This window comes from Cibotium barometz, chromosome 44 (genome assembly GCF_041138505.1).
Source record: "Cibotium barometz isolate CiBa-2024 chromosome 44, ASM4113850v1, whole genome shotgun sequence".
Lineage (NCBI taxonomy): Eukaryota > Viridiplantae > Streptophyta > Polypodiopsida > Cyatheales > Cibotiaceae > Cibotium > Cibotium barometz.
The window spans coordinates 10,594,601-10,612,494 of record NC_141089.1 but is presented as its reverse complement, the minus strand read 5'-3'; the positions used below and the strand labels follow the sequence as shown (position 1 = coordinate 10,612,494).

The 17,894-nt window shown below is 47.8% G+C and overlaps 1 protein-coding gene across 3 annotated transcripts in view; it reads right to left on the bottom strand.

Moving 5' to 3' along the window:
• LOC147612949 (UDP-Glycosyltransferase superfamily protein) overlaps positions 1–17,894 on the bottom strand; it is a 127,145-nt gene that overhangs the window by 34,238 nt on the left and 75,013 nt on the right. For all 3 annotated transcript variants that reach the window (XM_086782224.1, XM_086782225.1, XM_086782223.1), the window contains 3 exons: positions 11,371–11,460; positions 11,214–11,280; positions 10,768–11,060 (listed from right to left, as the gene is read on the bottom strand). In XM_086782224.1, coding sequence (XP_086638350.1) covers positions 10,768–11,060; positions 11,214–11,280; positions 11,371–11,460 — 450 coding nt within the window. The remainder of the gene's footprint in view (positions 1–10,767; positions 11,061–11,213; positions 11,281–11,370; positions 11,461–17,894) is intronic.

Below are 17,894 nucleotides of genomic sequence, written 5' to 3'. Positions count from 1 at the left end.
GCTGAGAAGCACGTGAAGATTCCGACTCTCCCCACGTTCCCAGTGGATCGGCAGTTGGACGGGTCCAATTATGGCATCTGGAAGGTCATGATGGAGTCAGTTTTGGAGTCATATGATCTTGCTGATTTTATTATCAAAGGGGTGCCAAGGCCGGAAGCTGAGGAAGGGGAGGTTTTATCAGCGAGGAAGGACCGAGAGGCACAAGCACAAATGTGGGACCGTGTCAACGCCAGGGTCCGGTCGTTTATATTCCTCAATTGCACACCACAGGTGATCAACCATGTGAAGCACATGACGCTGGCGAGAGGCATATGGGAGCACTTGGCTTCTTTGTACAACAGGGTGTCACCCATGAAGCGGATATCCTTGGAAGTGCAGATGCGGGTTATGAACCCTGCAAAGTCTTCGACGATGCGGGAACACATTAACAAGCTGCAGGCCCTTCAGCAGGAAGTCCTTCAAGCTGGGAAAGAGATATCGTCCGAAGATATGGCCATTACGTTACTTTCCCACTTGCCTGGTCAGTATTCTGCTTTTTATTCCTCGTTGATCACGAGTGGCAGGCTCAGCACCATTACTTGGGAGGAGCTTGTGCCAATGGTCTTGGACCAGGAGGAACGTTTCACGAACCCTCCTCACGGCGGAGGTTCGGAGGCCTTAACTGGCCAACGGTCGAAAGGCCGTAATACCAACAAGGGCAAAGGGAAGGCTTCACCAGATAAGTCTTCCGAGAAGAAGCCTGATCCAGAACGAGAGAAGCTGAAGGCCGAAAGATCTTGTAATGATTGTGGCGAGAAAGGCCACTACTGGAGGAAGTGCCCTAAGCGGACAGGGAAGAGTGCTGAGTCCTCAGGCTTAGCTGCGAAGACTCCGGCATTTGTGCACTTGGAGATGGTGGACTCCGATGATTCATCGTCTTCGAGCGAGGAGGGAGTTGGCTTCACCGCAAAGGATACTCGGGAATGGATTCTCGACAGTGGTGCTTCCAGGCACATGACTCCATCCCGTGACTTCTTCCTAGATCTGAAGCGGCAGTCAGGTCGTATCTTTATTGGTGATAACTCCACTATTCCGATTCATAGTGAGGGCCGGATGGAGATCATTCCCGATGGCAAGGGGGGCAAGCATGCTTCCCGTGTTCTTTATGTCCCTGCTCTGGGCTTTCATCTTTTGTCAGTGCATGAGGTGTGCAAGACTGGCTTTCGGGTGGAATTTGAGGAGCATTCAGTTGCTCTAAGGGACCGTGAGACAGGCAAAGTTGTTTGGGAAGGCGGTGTGGAGAACGGTATCTACAAACTCTCTGCACTCTCCTCACTGACAGGCTCTCAGGTCGGAGACTTGTGGCACTTTCGTTTTGGCCACTTAAATGTGGATGCTTTGCGGCGCGCCTTCCGGGACCAGATGGTGGTTGGCTTGCCAGATGTTGGTAGTAGGCAAGGACGCTGCAGTTCTTGCATACGTGGTAAGCAGCACAGGGAATCCTTTCTGAAGCAGGCTTCCAGGCGGGCTTCGAAACCTTTGGAGTTGATTCACACTGATTTGTGTGGACCACAGCAGATACCATCCTTGGGAGGATCTCTCTACTTCATGGTGCTTGTTGATGATTGTACCAGATTCACGTGGGTCTACTTTCTTTCACAGAAGGACCAGGCTTTTGCTCGGTTCAAGGATTGGCACGTGATGGTGGAGAAAGAGTCTGGATTTCAGGTCAAGACTCTCAGGGCTGACAAAGGAGGGGAATTCTCCTCGACTGTATTCTTTCGGTTTTGTGCAGATCATGGCATCAAGAGGGAATTGGCCAATACCGGATCGCCTTCGGAGAATGGAGTTGTTGAACGTAAGAACAGGATTGTGGTGGAGATGGCGAGGACCATGCTGGAGCATCGAGATCTTCCTCGTCCACTTTGGGGTGAGGCTATGGCGACATCTGTCCATACCATTAACCGCTCTCCGACGACTTCTCTACCCCATATGACTCCATTTGAGGCATATTTTGGCAGGAAACCCGATGTCTCGCACTTCCGTGTCTTTGGGAGTGACGCGTATGTACAAGAAGCAGAGGGGGGAAGCTTGACTCCAAGTCCCGCAAGCTGGTATTTGTGGGGTATAACTCTCTTTCCAAGGGATACAGGTTGTATGATCCAGAGAGGAACGAGATTGTTGTCAGCCGGGATGTGGTCTTTGACGAGCATGTTCCAGCATCCACTGTCGAGGAGCCGTCACTTCTTGGAGATCCAGAGTCTGATGATTATTCCCAGTCTACCACTCCAATTGATCCACCTCAGTCATCACAGGAGGTTGAGCCCCCAGCTGGAGTTGAGCCCCCGCGACCACAGGAGACTCCACGATCTGTTCGAGTACCTAGGTGGTTGATGGACACCCTTCGGGAGTCAGGTGTCACGGAGCTACCCTCCGAGTGGACCACAGAGGACGGCCCTCGAAGATCACATCGAGTTCGAGATAAAAGCAACACGGCGGAGCTTCTTCAGGTGAACTATGCTCTTATGTCTCGTATCATACGGGATAAAGAGCCCACTTCCGTAAAGGAAGCCCTTTCACAGGATACTTGGAGGGAAGCCATGCAGGTGGAACTTGACGCCATCGAGAAGAACAACACTTGGGAGTTGGTACCGAGGCCGTCGAAGCGGTCAGTCATTGGTGTCAAATGGGTCTTTAAGACCAAGTACGCGGCTGATGGGTCGGTGGACAAACACAAAGCCAGGCTCGTGGCTAAGGGTTATGCTCAGCGGCCAGGCATCGACTACGAGGATACCTTTGCACCGACAGCGCGGATGACCACGATTCGGACTGTTCTTGCCCTTGCTTCTTCTCAGAGGTGGCCCGTGTACCAGATGGATGTAAAATCGGCGTTCCTTAATGGTGACCTGCAGGAGGAGGTGTACGTTGAGCAGCCTCCAGGCTTCATTGTTCCAGGATCGGAAGGGATGGTTTACAGGTTACGTAAGGCCTTGTATGGTCTTAAGCAGGCTCCGCGGGCTTGGAATCAGAAGATTGATTCCTTCTTTATTCCGACTGGATTCCAGAGATCGGTTGCAGATCCGAACCTGTATCTCTTTCGGGAACGTGGCATGGTCACACTCATCATCCTTTATGTGGATGATCTCATTCTCACCGGCGGTCATGTGGAGCACATTGGAGTGACGAAGGCTGCCTTGTCAAAGGAGTTTGAGATGACCGACTTAGGCTTACTCCACTTCTTCTTGGGATTGGAGATCTGGCAAACCCAGAGGGGGTTTTTCGTCTCTCAGCAGCGGTATGTTCATGAGTTGCTTGAGGCCTTTGGGATGGAGAACTGCAAGCCTATTACTTCGCCGATGGACCCAAACACAAAGTTAACCGTTACAGATCCTTGTGAGCCAGTTGATGCCTCGCAGTACCGGAAGTTGGTTGGTTCATTGATCTGGTTGCTGAACACCAGATTGGACTTGAGCTTCTCCGTGGGGCTGTTGAGCTCTTTTATGCAGACGCCATTGAAGACTCATTGGGACGCAGGATTGCGGATCTTGCGGTATCTGCAGAGTACGAAGGATCTGGGACTCTTTTACACAGGAGGGAATGGAGTCAAGCTCCAAGGTTGGAGTGACTCAGATTGGGGAGGAGATCCAGACACGAGGAGATCTACTTCAGGATACACTTTTACCCGAGCCTCCTCCTTGTGTGATGTAATCGACCACCTCATCAATATAGAGCCCAAAGAGCATGGGGGAGAGCGGGCACCCCTCCTTCACACCAATGGTGCTAGCAACTGTGTCGGACAAGCCTCCTGGGCATCGGACTCTCCCAAAGACCTGCTCATATAGCCTGTATATGCCCCACATCATGTCTGAAGGTATGCCTAGTGTCTGTAGTCGCCGAAAGAGGCGCTCTCTGGGCACAGTATCAAATGCCTTGCGGAAATCCACAAAGCAACAATAGAGCCGTTGCCTCCGTGCCTTGGCCTGATCAATCAGGCACCTCAATGTAAAAATGTGATCAATGGTCGAGAAGGCTCGACGGAAGCCTGCCTGGCCTGCTGCTCTCAATCCCCCAACCTCTGCATGAGTGCTCAGCTCTGCCTCCAAAACTGCCCCGTATAGTTTGGCCAATATATGGCCAATCATGATGGTCCTGTAGTTCCCGGGGTCTAGTACATCTCCCGCTTTATGGATCGGCACAATAGTGTGCATCGTCCACTCAACCGCAAACCCCTCTGACAGAGCTCTGTTGAAGAGATGAGCAAGAAATGGTGCCAATGTATCAATAGCATAGATGAGATGCTCTCCCTGTAATCCTGTATGATCTGTCGCCCGTCCATGTTGGAGTCGGCATATGGCCCTCCTAACCATAGGTGGGGTGAAGAAGGTGGAGACTGTGGAGCATGGCTCTGTGGGCTGTGGTATAGGGGGCTGTGCAGGCACATCATAAAGTCTCTCTGCATATGTCTGCCAGGTTTGAGGATCGGCAATAGGTGTGGGAGGACGGGGCTCTCTGAGAGTCTCCTCCAAGCAGAAGCAGCATCTCTGCTCATGAGCATGTGATATGTGTCCCAGTACTGAGCCTCCTCATAAGCTCGCCGCTTACGGCGCGTGAGAGTATGCATTCTCCTGCCTGCCTACCTCTGGGTGATCTCCCCGCGAGCCCTCTGCACTCGGAGACTGCGGTAAAGGTTTCTGCACTCATCATCATACCATCGGTTCTGGGGCATGCTCCCAGATGTAGGTGGCCGTCCTGTCTGTATGTGGTATGGGAAACTCCTCGCAGCTGGGAGTGCAGTACATGTGAGAGCTGGGAGGTGAGCATGGCCATGGGTGCCAATGGATCTAAGGCAAATAGCTGATCATGAACATGATAGTCGTACACCTCGGCTAGGTCCTGAGTGAAGTGAAAAATAGTGCGTGGTGGCTGTATGATGGGTGGGTGGGTCTCCAATAAGCTCCTGAAAGTGAGGGATAGGTATGTATGATCCGCCCCAATGGGGCATGGTGGTACGGTGAAGTGAGACACCATATCTGCTGCCTCCCGGGATCCCATCACATAATCCACTGTACTACTACCGCCTCCCACTGGAAAGCAAGTCAACCCACCTGAATCTGGCCACTGAGTCATCCCGTTATAAATAACGAGATGGTGTCGGGCCCCAAGCTCCAGCAAATGTTGGCCATATCCAGTGCTGTCAGCTCCTCCATCAGCGGAGATCCGAGTGGTCCCTGTATGCTCTGTAGCTAGCGGCTCTAGTCTCAGGGGATCCTCAAAGTCATAGATCTCGCACTGTCTGCTCTGAGTCCGTGCATTGAAGTCCCCCATCAAGAAGACTTCTCCTAGTGTCGAATAGTGTAAGATCTCCTCAGATAAGACAGTATGGAGACTCACTAGCCTCTCCTCCACCCGGCTCCTCGGTGGTGGCAAACCGCAACCCGTTCGGAGGAAAGTAGCAGCAAAGGGCGATATAAATCCATCTGGTCTCCGAGAGGGGTAAGCTAATCCACATGTATCTCGCCTCCGAGTCTCGTGCTACGACTCGAACATGCTCATGTAACCCATGCCTGAAAAGCACTGCAATACCTCCTGAACCTCGGGAGGTGGCCTGTCTCATCCCCTGTCGGTGAGCTGACTCCCACTGATGATAACCCTCAACCCGTGGTAAGCCCCTCTCCGGGCTCTCATGTGTCTCTGTCATCAAGATGATATCCCGGCCCTCCATCACCTCCTCAAGTCTCCCTGGATGTGTCCATAGGACTCCATTACAGTTCCAGATTGCTATGTGTATCTCTTTGTCTTCATGTTGTTTCCTCCGTGTCTCATAGGCCAGATGGCGCTATTCGACCCTCTTCCCATCAATGTAGATGTGACCATCCCTATAATGTGCCTTCTTCCCTTCTTTGCGTGCCGCCTTGATCTTCGGCATGCATAATCTTCTGTGCTCCAGTTGCATCCATGTGAGGTCATCATCGAAGTAGATGGGGTCCCCTGGCAAGCTCCTCAAGATAGCCCGTCTTCTCATAAAGCTCATCCTACTCTCCTCGTCCGGGAACTGTAGCACTAAGGCCTTGCCTTTGGTGGAGTCCTTTGGGGTTGTCCTCCATACTCTAGTGAATGGGAGCGGCTCATCCTCCTTTAGTCCTACCTTGGTACATAGGTTCCGCCCGTCAATCTCGTGCGTGGAGGTAGTGCTCTCTGGTATCCCTGTGACTCGGATGTTGAGGCGCCGGATCCGTCGCATCTTCTCTTCATCAAGAGTAGACTGCATCATGTGTACATCTTCTTGTACCTCCTTCTTGATGTTCTTCTTCATCACTTGTACATCTTCTTGCACCTCCTTTTTGATGTTCTTCTTCGTCACTTCTACCCATCCTTCGCGGGCCGCCTCCATTTTCCCCTCGATTGTGTGGGTGAGGGTTTTGGTGATCTCTTCTTTGATTGCCTCTTTGTCCACCTCAAGAGTCTCTCCTTCCTCCCGTGGGCGATCGCGTAAGGATGCCACTTCGCCCTTCAAAAGGTTGATTTCCTCCTGCATGGCGAGCTTTTCTTTCTCCCACTCCTCTTGCATTGTAAGCTTCTCTTCCTTCCATATTTCGGCTTCAGCCTCCAGCTTCCCCATGCGCGTCAATAAGTCCTTGATGGCGGTGATGGTGCTGTCCAGTGTCTTCTTCTGGTCCTTAATAAGATCCCTAAGGATATGATCAAGCTGGCTGATTTTGTCATCTACAGACCCTCCCATTGTAGAGGGAGGGAATGTTTGAAAGGAGCAGGTAAATATGTGGGAGAGAGAGAGAGAAGAAATGGAGAGAGAGATATTAAGCGTCTACTTAAGACCCAATGGGCCTATGAGACCAAAGTGGTACAATAATGTCCATGGCATATCTCATCATGGAATGGAAAATATAACAGAATGAAAATATAAATATAGCTGGGGTGATACAAAACTGTCCATGGAAACTCGTCATGGAAAACTAAGAACATAAAAACATGGACGCAACATCAGCTCCGAGTAGATGGTATACCACTCTCCAAAATGTCAAGCATCGGGTTGACGAGTATGGCAGAGACGTCTCCCTCAGCTATGTCACGTGGAAAGGTAGCTCGATGGCAGTGGAGCATGTCTTGGATCTAGAGCTGATGAGGTGCAGGGTTGTCTCTGTACGGTGTACGAGCCTATTCGTACGGTACGGTGGTACGGTTCGTACGATTCGTACGGTAGTCGTACGGAGTAGTACGATCCTCTTGGGAAAAAAAATTTGCTAGAGAGCTATTTTTGACTCTTGTAGTCTGTGCAGTTATAGATTTTGAAAGTGTTGGAGCCATTTATGGCTATTTCCTCACAATGTCTATATGCTATAGCCATACACTATAGTGTCTGGCATGTCTTTATGCCATACACTATAGTGTATGGCATGTCTTTATGCCATACACTTTAGTGTATGGCTTTTATATATGCCATATCATGTATGTTTTATATATAACATAATATGTGGCATGTGCTAAAGACTTTTTCAAATAGACTCTAGTCTCTCGTTTTCTCTCGAGCTAAGGCTCAAGGGTCATGGCTCTCTCTCTCCCTCTAGGCTGTCATACATATCATAACTTATAAGCCATGCATAGTGCAATGTTCATGTGCCATCATCCATGTTGAACTTTAAAGTTTTAAACATGGTGCTCATTGCCTCCCTCTCCCAATGCACATGCAAATTGGACACATGCACATTGCACATTTCACGTGCACATGCACAATGCACACATGCACATGCACATTTCACGTGCACATGCACAATGCACACATGCACATTGCACATTTCACGTGCACCCCACATTCACATCTATCATACCACAATGCACTATGCATATTGTCAATTGCACATGAACATTGGTATGCACTTTGCAATTTTATGAATGATTGAATCGTGCCACGATAACACATTGATGATCGCACAATGCACATTGCACATGGACATTGCACTTGCACAATTCACATTCATGAATCATGCCCTAATGCACGATGCACATTGCATGATTGCATATTCATGAATAATGAATCATTCCACAATGCACATGCCACATTACACAATCACAATGTGCCTTGACTCTCGTCCTTCCACTCCTCGCGAGGCTTGATATGTTCTAGTATGTATGTTGTTTTGCAGATTTAAAGGTTTAAATGCATTATGTATCATGAATCAAGTAAATAAAATAATGTGCAATATTTTTATGGTTTTTAGGTATGTAAAAAAAATGCACCGTATTTATCGTACCGTACAATATGAATCATAAAGTACCGTAAGTACATCGTATCGTACCATATCGTATCGTACCGTACGCGTATGCTATGACAACTATGATGAGGTGATCGTGGCCGACGTGGGGTTCAAGGGCGTCGGGCACGCTGGAGTGCAGAGGCTCGGTCCGAGGTAACTCCTCTCGAGCTCATGGAGGGTCCAGAGCAGCTCGTGGAGCGAGAGAAAGAAAGAAAGAAAGAAAGAAAGAAAGAAAGCTATATTAACGTCTACTAGAGGCCGAACTCAACCTATGAGACAAATCAATGTACAACTGTCAATGTCTTCTGGATGTCCAGAAAAAAAAAAGGACAAAATGAACATGAAAAAAACTATGAAAGTACTGAGCTAGTGGGGGGGTGTGATGGATGGAGCACTACTGCTAGAGGCTCAGTATGCAACCTATATGCGCAGGGTATACAAGAATGCAATGCAGATCTGTCTAGCTCCAACCACTACCATAATGGGGGTGTAATATGTGATACATAGGCGATGGCGAGGTAAAAATACATTGGAGCATGATCTCCGGGTGTGAGTGTAAGTGAGCTAGCCGCTCCTAGATATGGTGCTGATGTCGAGCCCGTATCTCCGTGATCTCCCTCTGATGTAGTTTGGGAGTCTGGTAGCCTGGTGCTCTCGGTCTCCATCTGGCTCGAAGGTCTGCAGCGCGCTGAAGTGTAACCCCCTCCTGTGTCGGGGTAGGCACTGGGATAGATCTCTGGAAGAAATCAGAGAGAGAATGCTCAAGAGAGAGAGTAGCACAAACTCAATGATTAGATTGATATTACCAAGTACATGCTTTTTTAGGTTGCAAACCTTATCTTTTGACTCAATCAAACACACTAGGTGAGTGACACATGACATGGCCATTGACATCACTGCTTACTTCACACACACATAATATCTTATCCACCTAAGGGTGGGTTCACACACATAAGTGAGTGTTCACACCCCTTAGGGACTGTTCACACACACACATACAGGTACACAAACAATGGTACACGCACACGTACACCAGGCTCCGAATACCCAACAAAGTTCGCATAAAAGGGTTTCACTCTAGTGGATCAGTCTCTAGCGCTTTCTGAAGCAGACTAAATTTATTCAAACTCGTAAAGAATATAGTGAACAAGAGAAGCCTACAATCAAACCTGTCTAGCAAGCATCCATCAAGTATGCAAGATTCAATAGAACACAAGCAAGAGGGTGGGGAGAAGAAGGAGAGCTCACAAGTGTTCTATTGCAAGGGAATGAATGTGTATTGCTCAATGTCAAAAATGACTTTTATGTACAAAGGACTAGCTTTCACACTAGGCCGGACAAAACTTAAAAATAGTCCTCGTCCACTAGTTCTAGTCAAAAGCAAGTATGTACACTAAGTCGGAGACTTCCTATTTGGTATTAAGCTCATGGTAAGGCCGCTTCATAAATTCTAGCGTTGTCTTACAAGGGAGGAAGAGGAAGGGAGCGAGAAGACACCATTGACGAACTGATCTCGTGATTGGAAATCTGTCCCCCTGTGGGCCCTTAAATAAGGACTTGGCTGTGGGCAGCGGAATAAAGTGCAAAGACTCCCCGGATCCATCCTGCCGGGAGTCCCATCTGTATCATGGTGCCCTCAAGGAAAGCCCAATCCACTCTATCGTAGGCTTTCTCATAATCAAGAGCAGCCGTGTCATATACTCCTGTCGAAGATGGGCCATGGTTGTCGCCTCCCAAAAAGTGAAGATGTTATCCAGGATGCTCCTATCCGGGATGAACCCAGTCTAGGTTCATTCATGAATCAGATCTAGATCTAGGAGGCGAGGTAGACGACCCACACAAATCCAAGAAGTCAAAGATACATCAGGGTCCTTTTGGATTGGATATACATAATTTAGAATCCATGTGGTCAACTGTGAGCCAGCTCTACCTCAAGATGTATACAGATCATTGAACAATGCTTGTGTGAAGAAGTTGGTGAGAAGCATGGAAGGGTGGGCAGAAGGTGGGTGGCTGAAGGACATGCGGGCGGAGCTGAACGCGGACAGAGACTGAAGGGCAGCAAGAGAAGGCTGGGGGCGCACAGTCTGCGCAGCAGGAAGAGGGTAGCACTAGGGGGCAGCTCCAGCTCGTCACTTGTGAATAATAATAAAACCCCCCTGCTCGTCACTTGTGAATAATAATAAAACCCCCCTCTGTCTTCTACCCCCCAGTAGTATAGGGAGGGTCCAATGCAAACCCCTCCTACCTCCCAACCATGTCCCGTTTACGTCAGGCTCTAGTGTATCTCTGTACAGAATAAAATATCTCTACTCCTATGTGTCTTGGTAGATTTGTATAGGGCAGATAGGAAGATGCCATTTTACAAGCACTAATCCATTGCGTCTTGGTAGTAGCATTGTAGTCCTTTGTATAAGCGAGCCCGTACATGATAAATGCCGTATTTTTTATCATCTGTGGCTTCCCGTGTTTTACAGCACTTACATACAAGCCTTTCCTAGTGGTATTGAGGAGTTACCAGCTAGTGCTGCTTACAATAAGAGCAGGTCTGTTTTCTTGCAACCAGACTTTTCTCCCACTTGGACTTCCTGCCTGGTTCAGCTCATCTTCAGAAGACAAAAGGCAGCCAGTAAACAGTGTGGATTCTTGTTGATAATCGCTAGTCTCAGATTCCAATGTAAGTTGCTGTCCTTGTCCCTCATGCAATTTTCGATATTGACTAGCCTTCTGTCTCTTTCCACCAGCACCAGAGGGATTGTTATTGTAAGCACCAAGAGGCTTGGCCATGTGGAAGTGAAGCCTGCAAAAAAGCTGCATAAAACTCTTCTTCATTTCACTTGAATCCGCCAAGTTTTAAGCATAATCAGAACAACAACAAACCATGCCCAAAAAAAAAACAATGAGAAAAGCAGTTGATGTAATCTTTTCAAACCAGGCATGAAACGGCAAAAAGCTTCATCCAACCTCATGCTTTTCCTCTAGTGATGTAGAATGGAAGTGGCCTGGTGCTCGATCATATAAAACCGTGGCTCTACACATCCATTCCAAATACAATTCTAATCAATTAGAGAACCATAACTTGACCACAACATTACGCAACATAATGAAAGTAATGGCTTACTGTATGTCCCAATTTTCCTGAAGCTCATGCTGCATAGCCTTGGTCACACACAGATGACCATTTGCCATCTTCCCATATCTCCTCTCATACCTGTTGGCACTGTTACTTTGAGACTTGTAGCTACCAAAAGAACATGCATGCAAATCAAAGCAAAAAATAATAATCCTGATTTGAACATGTCCACATAATAACTGAATACAAAGCGAACTTACAACATTCATCTGGCCCTTATCTGTTGGGTTACTGTTACGACCCTGTGATTTTCCCTCTGGACAACAAGCAGGTGGGCATGGGCACCGACACGGGCACGGGATGGACAAGTGTGAACATGCATCAAGTTTGGGTATGAAAAGGAAACTCATAAATAGTGGCCAGCCCAAGTGTGAAAGGGGACAAAAGGGAATTTTAAAGTTATAAGGTTTTTAAACCTTTGATGCTTAAAATATTATTATATTTTGAAAAAAGCATGCGTTTTTAATCTTGCTTGTGGCGTTTTTAAGAAAGCGCATCACCTCCTTATAAAGAGAAGGGAGGCGATCTGAAGAGGCAGGTTGACACGTGGATCACCGTTGATCGTCGCCGTGTGGAGTCGTCAAGGTGGTCGCCGTATGGAATCAGCTCCGCTACGCATGGGCTATAGGCGGCGGGTGGCCCTGCTGCACGTATGGCTACAGGTGGCGGGTGGTGCTGCTGCACATAAGCCATGCGGCTGCTGCTGCTGCTGATGCCACCGCCAGAGGTGCTGCTGCCTCCGCCAGGAGCCACTGTTGCCGCTGCTGCTGCTACTGCTGCCGCTGGTTGCTGCTGGGCGCTGTCAGGTGGGCTGTGAACAGCTCTGGGCGCCAGATGGATTGCTGCCAGCGCATGGATATCAAGAGTGCTATATGTACGGGCTGCCAGCATCCAGCGGCCAGATAGGTGGGCAGCCAGGCAAGCGACCAGTTAGGTGGACAGCCAGTTGGGTAGTCAGATGGACGCCAGGGGTGGGAAAGCGGTGCAGAGGATGGGCACACAGCAGTGAATTTGGCCAGGTACTCGTGGTTGTGGAGCAAGTTACTTGCATGTGACAGCCAAGCGGGTGATTTCCTACATCATGGAGCAGATCGCATCGCTGAGGCATCTCCACAGCCAGACTGGACAGGCTTAGACCAGCATGATGGAAGCGGATCTATGGATTTTTGGCATCGTGATTGGATGGTGCATATGTGGATTTATCTGTCATGGAAACAGGACATTGGTCTTTCGAGAAGATACAGGACTTTGGTAGCGAGGAAACAAGCCTATGGTTTATGGATACAGGTCTATGGTTATCAGATACAAGTCTTTGGTTTCATGTGGAGAACATGTCTTTGGATTCATGTGAACAGGTTCTAGTTTTCTCGAGGTTACATGCAAGCTGTGACTATAGGAAGGACATGTGGTTTGGTACAGCCCTCCTGCTGTCTGGGAAAGAGTTGTGGGATCCATGATAGCGATGGAGAAGACCTTTTCAAGCAGGGAGGTGTCGTACAGGTGTGCCTTCTCTATAGAATGCTTTGCTGTACTAAGCGAGAGTTCTTTTTGGGAAAGTCCTGGGTGAAAAGCTAAAAAGGATCCTATTGGTAAAGGATCCGACAAGTTGTATTTTGTACTCAAATTTGTTCAAGTAAAGAAATACCGCAAGGGGCGCCACTGCGTTTTGGGGCCAATGAGTGTCCTTGTCCTATTTGCAGGAGCACTCTAGCTCCCCTGTTTGTTTTCCTTTTCCAGGTTCCCATGGGTGATGAAGTGTTTTGTGTGCGAGTGTTTGTTCCACCACCCGTCAGACTTCTGAAGGCCGGTTTCATGGTTCCATTGCCGGGATATCGTCGACTTTCTCAAGGAGGCGAGCTCATGGTTGTTTCATGAGAGTCACATCAAAAGCTTCAACATGTGGAAAGTGAAAAGGAAGTACAGGAGGCAGTGCAGGATTGTGTGTCTTTGTCTAGATAAGGTGAAGAGTAAAAGCTAAAGATGAAGCTCAGGAGAAAAAACACCAAGGACAGGAAGTAGTCAGCCAGGAACAAGAAGCAGTTGAAGTGTTATGGTGCAAGAGATGGGTTGACGGCTATGGCTTTTGACACTTTGTCACCAGTGGTATCTTCACAGAGGCTTCATGGGTTCAGAAGGCAGCTTCTTTCTATGTTTAGCAGTGGTGATCTACTATGCTTCATTGGGGACTTGTGCTTGCCACTTGGGTGGAGTACAAGAAAGTTTTGGGTGCCTGAGGATGTATCAGATAAGGCTCAGACGGAAGCGGAGGAACTTGATGAGGTTCTTATTCCCGAGGAGATACTGGCACACAAGGAAAGAAAGGTACAAGGTAAAGTTTCCCATCGCTATCCTGTGAAGTTCAAGAACTATTCACCGATGGATACGAAGTGGTTGGAGGAGGGTGACTTAGCAGATTCACCTTAGGTATTGCAGCTTTATCTTGATGTCCTTGAGTTGGAGCTGACTCTTGCTACACCTCATTCAGGTTCAGCAGAGCATAGGTCTGGAGCATTGCCTGATGCTCAAGAGGGGGGTAGCACCTCTGCTCCCTTGTTACAGATAGGCTTAGTTGTCATCTAGGAGTCGCTTGTTGGTGACATCTTTGTATTCACCCGAAGGTACTGATGGGGCTGACAGTACATTTGCTTATGGGACTTCTATGATATTGTGTACTAGTCACATGAGATGGTAAAGTTGGGTATGGTTCACAGGCCGCCGCACCATGAACTATAACTGCAACTATGGATGGTTACCATCTAGCACCTCTGCTCCCTTGTTACAGATAGGCTTAGTTGTCATCTAGGAGTCGCTTGTTGGTGACATCTTTGTATTCACCCGAAGGTACTGATGGCTGACAGTACATTTGCTTATGGGACTTCTATGATATTGTGTACTAGTCACATGAGATGGTATGGTAAAGTTGGGTATGGTTCACAGGCAGCCGCACCATGAACTATAACTGCAACTATGGATGGTTTTTGCCTTTGGAACTAAGGTATGACTGAGGAAGATTGGGACATTGATCTTTGTCATATGGTTCATGGCTGTTCTTGACCACAGGATCGGTCAATTAGATATTGAGATGATGCTATTTCTGGAGTTGGTTTCCTTTGGAATGGCATGGTTTGGTTGAGCTCAAAGTTTGCAGCAACCTGAGCTAACACTTCGAGACTCTATGAAGGGCATATAAGTCTTGCGAGCAGTCCTAGAGTTGGTTTGGTTCATATATGGATTGAACTATATTTGTGCATGTATTTATACACTTTCCGAGGTATTATTTTATTCTGGTGCCATTGGATCTTGGTATCCTTGAGAATACATTGGGCAATACTCTGGATGTGTCAGGATGAGATGCATGTATGTTGGTATGATACATTAGGTACTATACTATATTCATGGTGTATCACTGAATGTGGCTCCTGCGGGATGGCCATGTGCAGAGTGGGTAAAGCATCAAGAGGGACATATGTGGGAAGTACTTAGTGGATGTATAGTTTAGATGCATTGAGTGCTTTCATATGCTCATGTTGTACCATCAGTCGTGGGTCCTGCGGGATATACATGGATGTAAGGCTTGCGAGCAACCCTGAGACTGTCATTGTGGAGTGGGTAGAGCATCTTCAGGAGCATATTGTTTGCGAATGCATATATGTGTCATGCATATGTTTGTCATATGTAAAACGATGCATGGTTTTGTTTTTGGCTAACACAGGTTACGTGTTTCCACTTGGTTTTAGACTTTTGCTACAAGTTCTGAAGGAACAAGTAAGAGTTGTTTGTCACTTCGGCGTGACAATGTGACCTTATTGTTCAGGATGATTGTTTCATCACCCAATTGCACTGCAGGGGCATTGCTTTGGTCATATGGGGAATCTTTTGGATGCTTACTGTGTTATTGAGTGTAATCGAGGACGCTTGCTATTTTTCAAGAGGGGGGTATGTTACGACCCTGTGTTTTTCCCTCTGGACAACAAGCAGGTGGGCATGGGCACGAGCACGGGCACGGGATGGACAAGTGTGAACATGCATCAAGTTTGGGTATGAAAAGGAAACTCATAAATAGTGGCCAGCCCAAGTGTGAAAGGGGACAAAAGGGAATTTTAAAGTTATAACGTTTTTAAACCTTTGATGCTTAAAATATTATTATTATATTTTGAAAAAGGCATGCGTTTTTAATCTTGCTTTTGGCGTTTCTGAGAAAGCGCATCACCTCCTTATAAAGAGAAGGGAGGCGAACTGAAGAGGCATGTTGACGCGTGGATCACCGTTGATCGTCGCCGTGTGGAGTCATCAATGTGGTCACCGTATGGAATCAGCTCCGCTACGCATGGGCTATAGGCGGCGGGTGGCGTTGCTGCACATATGGCTACAGGCGGCGAGTGGTGCTGCTGCGCAGGAGCCAGGCGACTGCTGCTGCTGCTAATGCCACAGCCAGAGATGCTGCTGCCACCGCCAGGAGGCACTGCTGCCACTGCTGCTGTTGGCCGTTGCTGCTGCTACTACTACAGCTGCCGGGTGATGCTGCTACTGCTGCCGCTGGTTGCTGCTCTGGGCGCCACATGGATTGCTCCCAACGCATGGATATCAAGAAAGCTATATGCACGGGCTGCCAGCATCCAACGACCAGATAGGTGGGCAGCCAGGCAAGCGACCAGTTAGGTGGACAACCAGTTGGGCAGTCAGATGGATGCCAAGTGTGGGAAAGCGGTGCAAAGGATAGGCACACAGCAATGAATTTGGCCAGGTATTGGTGGTCGTGGAGCAGGTTACTTGCATGTGACAGCCAGGCGGGCGATTTCCTACATCATGGAGCAGATCGCATCGTTGAGGCATCTCCACAGCCAGATTGGACAGGCTTACACCAGCATGATGGAAGCGGGTCTATGGGTTTTTGGAATCATGATTGGATGGTGCATATGTGGATTTTTGGAATCATGATTGGATGGTGCATATGTGGATTTATCTGTCGTGGAAACAAGACATTGGTCTTTCGAGAAGAAACAGGACTTTGGTAACGAGGAAACAGGCCTATGGTTTATGGATACAGGTCAATGGTTTATCAGATACATGTCTTTGGTTTCATGTGGAGAACATGTCTTTGGATTCATGTGAACAGGTTCTAGTTTTCTCGAGGTTACATGCAAGCTGTGACTATAGGAAGGACATGTGGTTTGGTACAACCCTACTGCTATCTGGGAAAGAGTTGTGGGATCCATGATAGCGATGGAGAAGACCTTTTCAAGCAAGGAGGTGTCGTACAGGTGTGCCTTCTCTATAGAATGCTTTGCTGTACCAAGCGAGAGTTCTTATTGGGAAAGACCAGGGTGAAAAGCTAAAAGGGATCCTATTGGTAAAGGATCCGACAAGTTGTATTTTGTACTCAAATTTGTTCAAGTAAAGAAATACCGCAAGGGGCGCCACTGCGTTTTGGGACCAAGGAGTGTCCTTGTCCTATTTGCAGGAGCACTCTAGCTCCCCTGTTTGTTTTCCTTTTACAGGTTCCCATGGGTGATGAAGTGTTTTGTGTGCGAGTGTTTGTTCCACCACCCGTCAGACTTCTGAAGGCCGGTTTCAATTACAATATGCTAACAAAGTGCCGCATCAAACGTGTGCAATCAAAACACTTGAATTGTTCCCTAGGAAAGCTAACCATTTGGTAGAACAAGGAGTTGCTTCCAGTTAGGGTTAATTTTTATTTTAAAAAAACAAGAGACATCTTCAACTTAGAGCATCTTTTGCTCTTTTTTTCCTTTGAGTAGATTCTCTATAGTTACAATTTGGTACCCGCCCAAAGGCGGCTTGGTCTTCCTGCGTGAAGGCATGACAACGTACGGCTGCTTTGCACAGTACCAACAAGGGGATTTTAACTCAAGATGACCCCCGAAGTTGCCTTACAGTCTAAGGAACCGGCCAATCTAAAGCCTTCTGTATCCACTCAAGATCTATGCGCATCCCATCTTAAGAAATCTGATGTCCTAGATATACGAGTTCTCATTTTTTGAAGAACTCAAACTTCATATACTTGGCATACAACTCGTGCCTCAAATCCTCAAGGCGATAATAATCTCTAAAGAGATCATTCATCATCTACTGGAAAGTAGCAAGAACATTCGTGAGCCCAAAAGGTAATTCAAGGAACGCATAATGGCCATACCACGCACGGAATCCTATCTTAAAGACGTCTTCCTCAACTATCCGTATCTGGTGATAACTAGTATGAAGGTCAATCTTCGTAAAATAGGCAGCTCCCTGCAACCTATCAATCAAATCATCCACTCTATGGGAAGGGGATATCTATTCTTGATCGTAACTTTATTACACTTTTTATAGTTGACACGCATTCTCCAACTTCCGTCCTCCTTGTGCTTCAGAGGTACCGGTGCCACCCCCCCCCCCACCCCTGCGGAGATTTACACTTACGAGTAAGTTCCATCCTGAGATATTCCGACCACTGTTGAGCAATCTCATAATCATGTCATGTAGTCATGTTGAATGATCACCAAACTCATGCT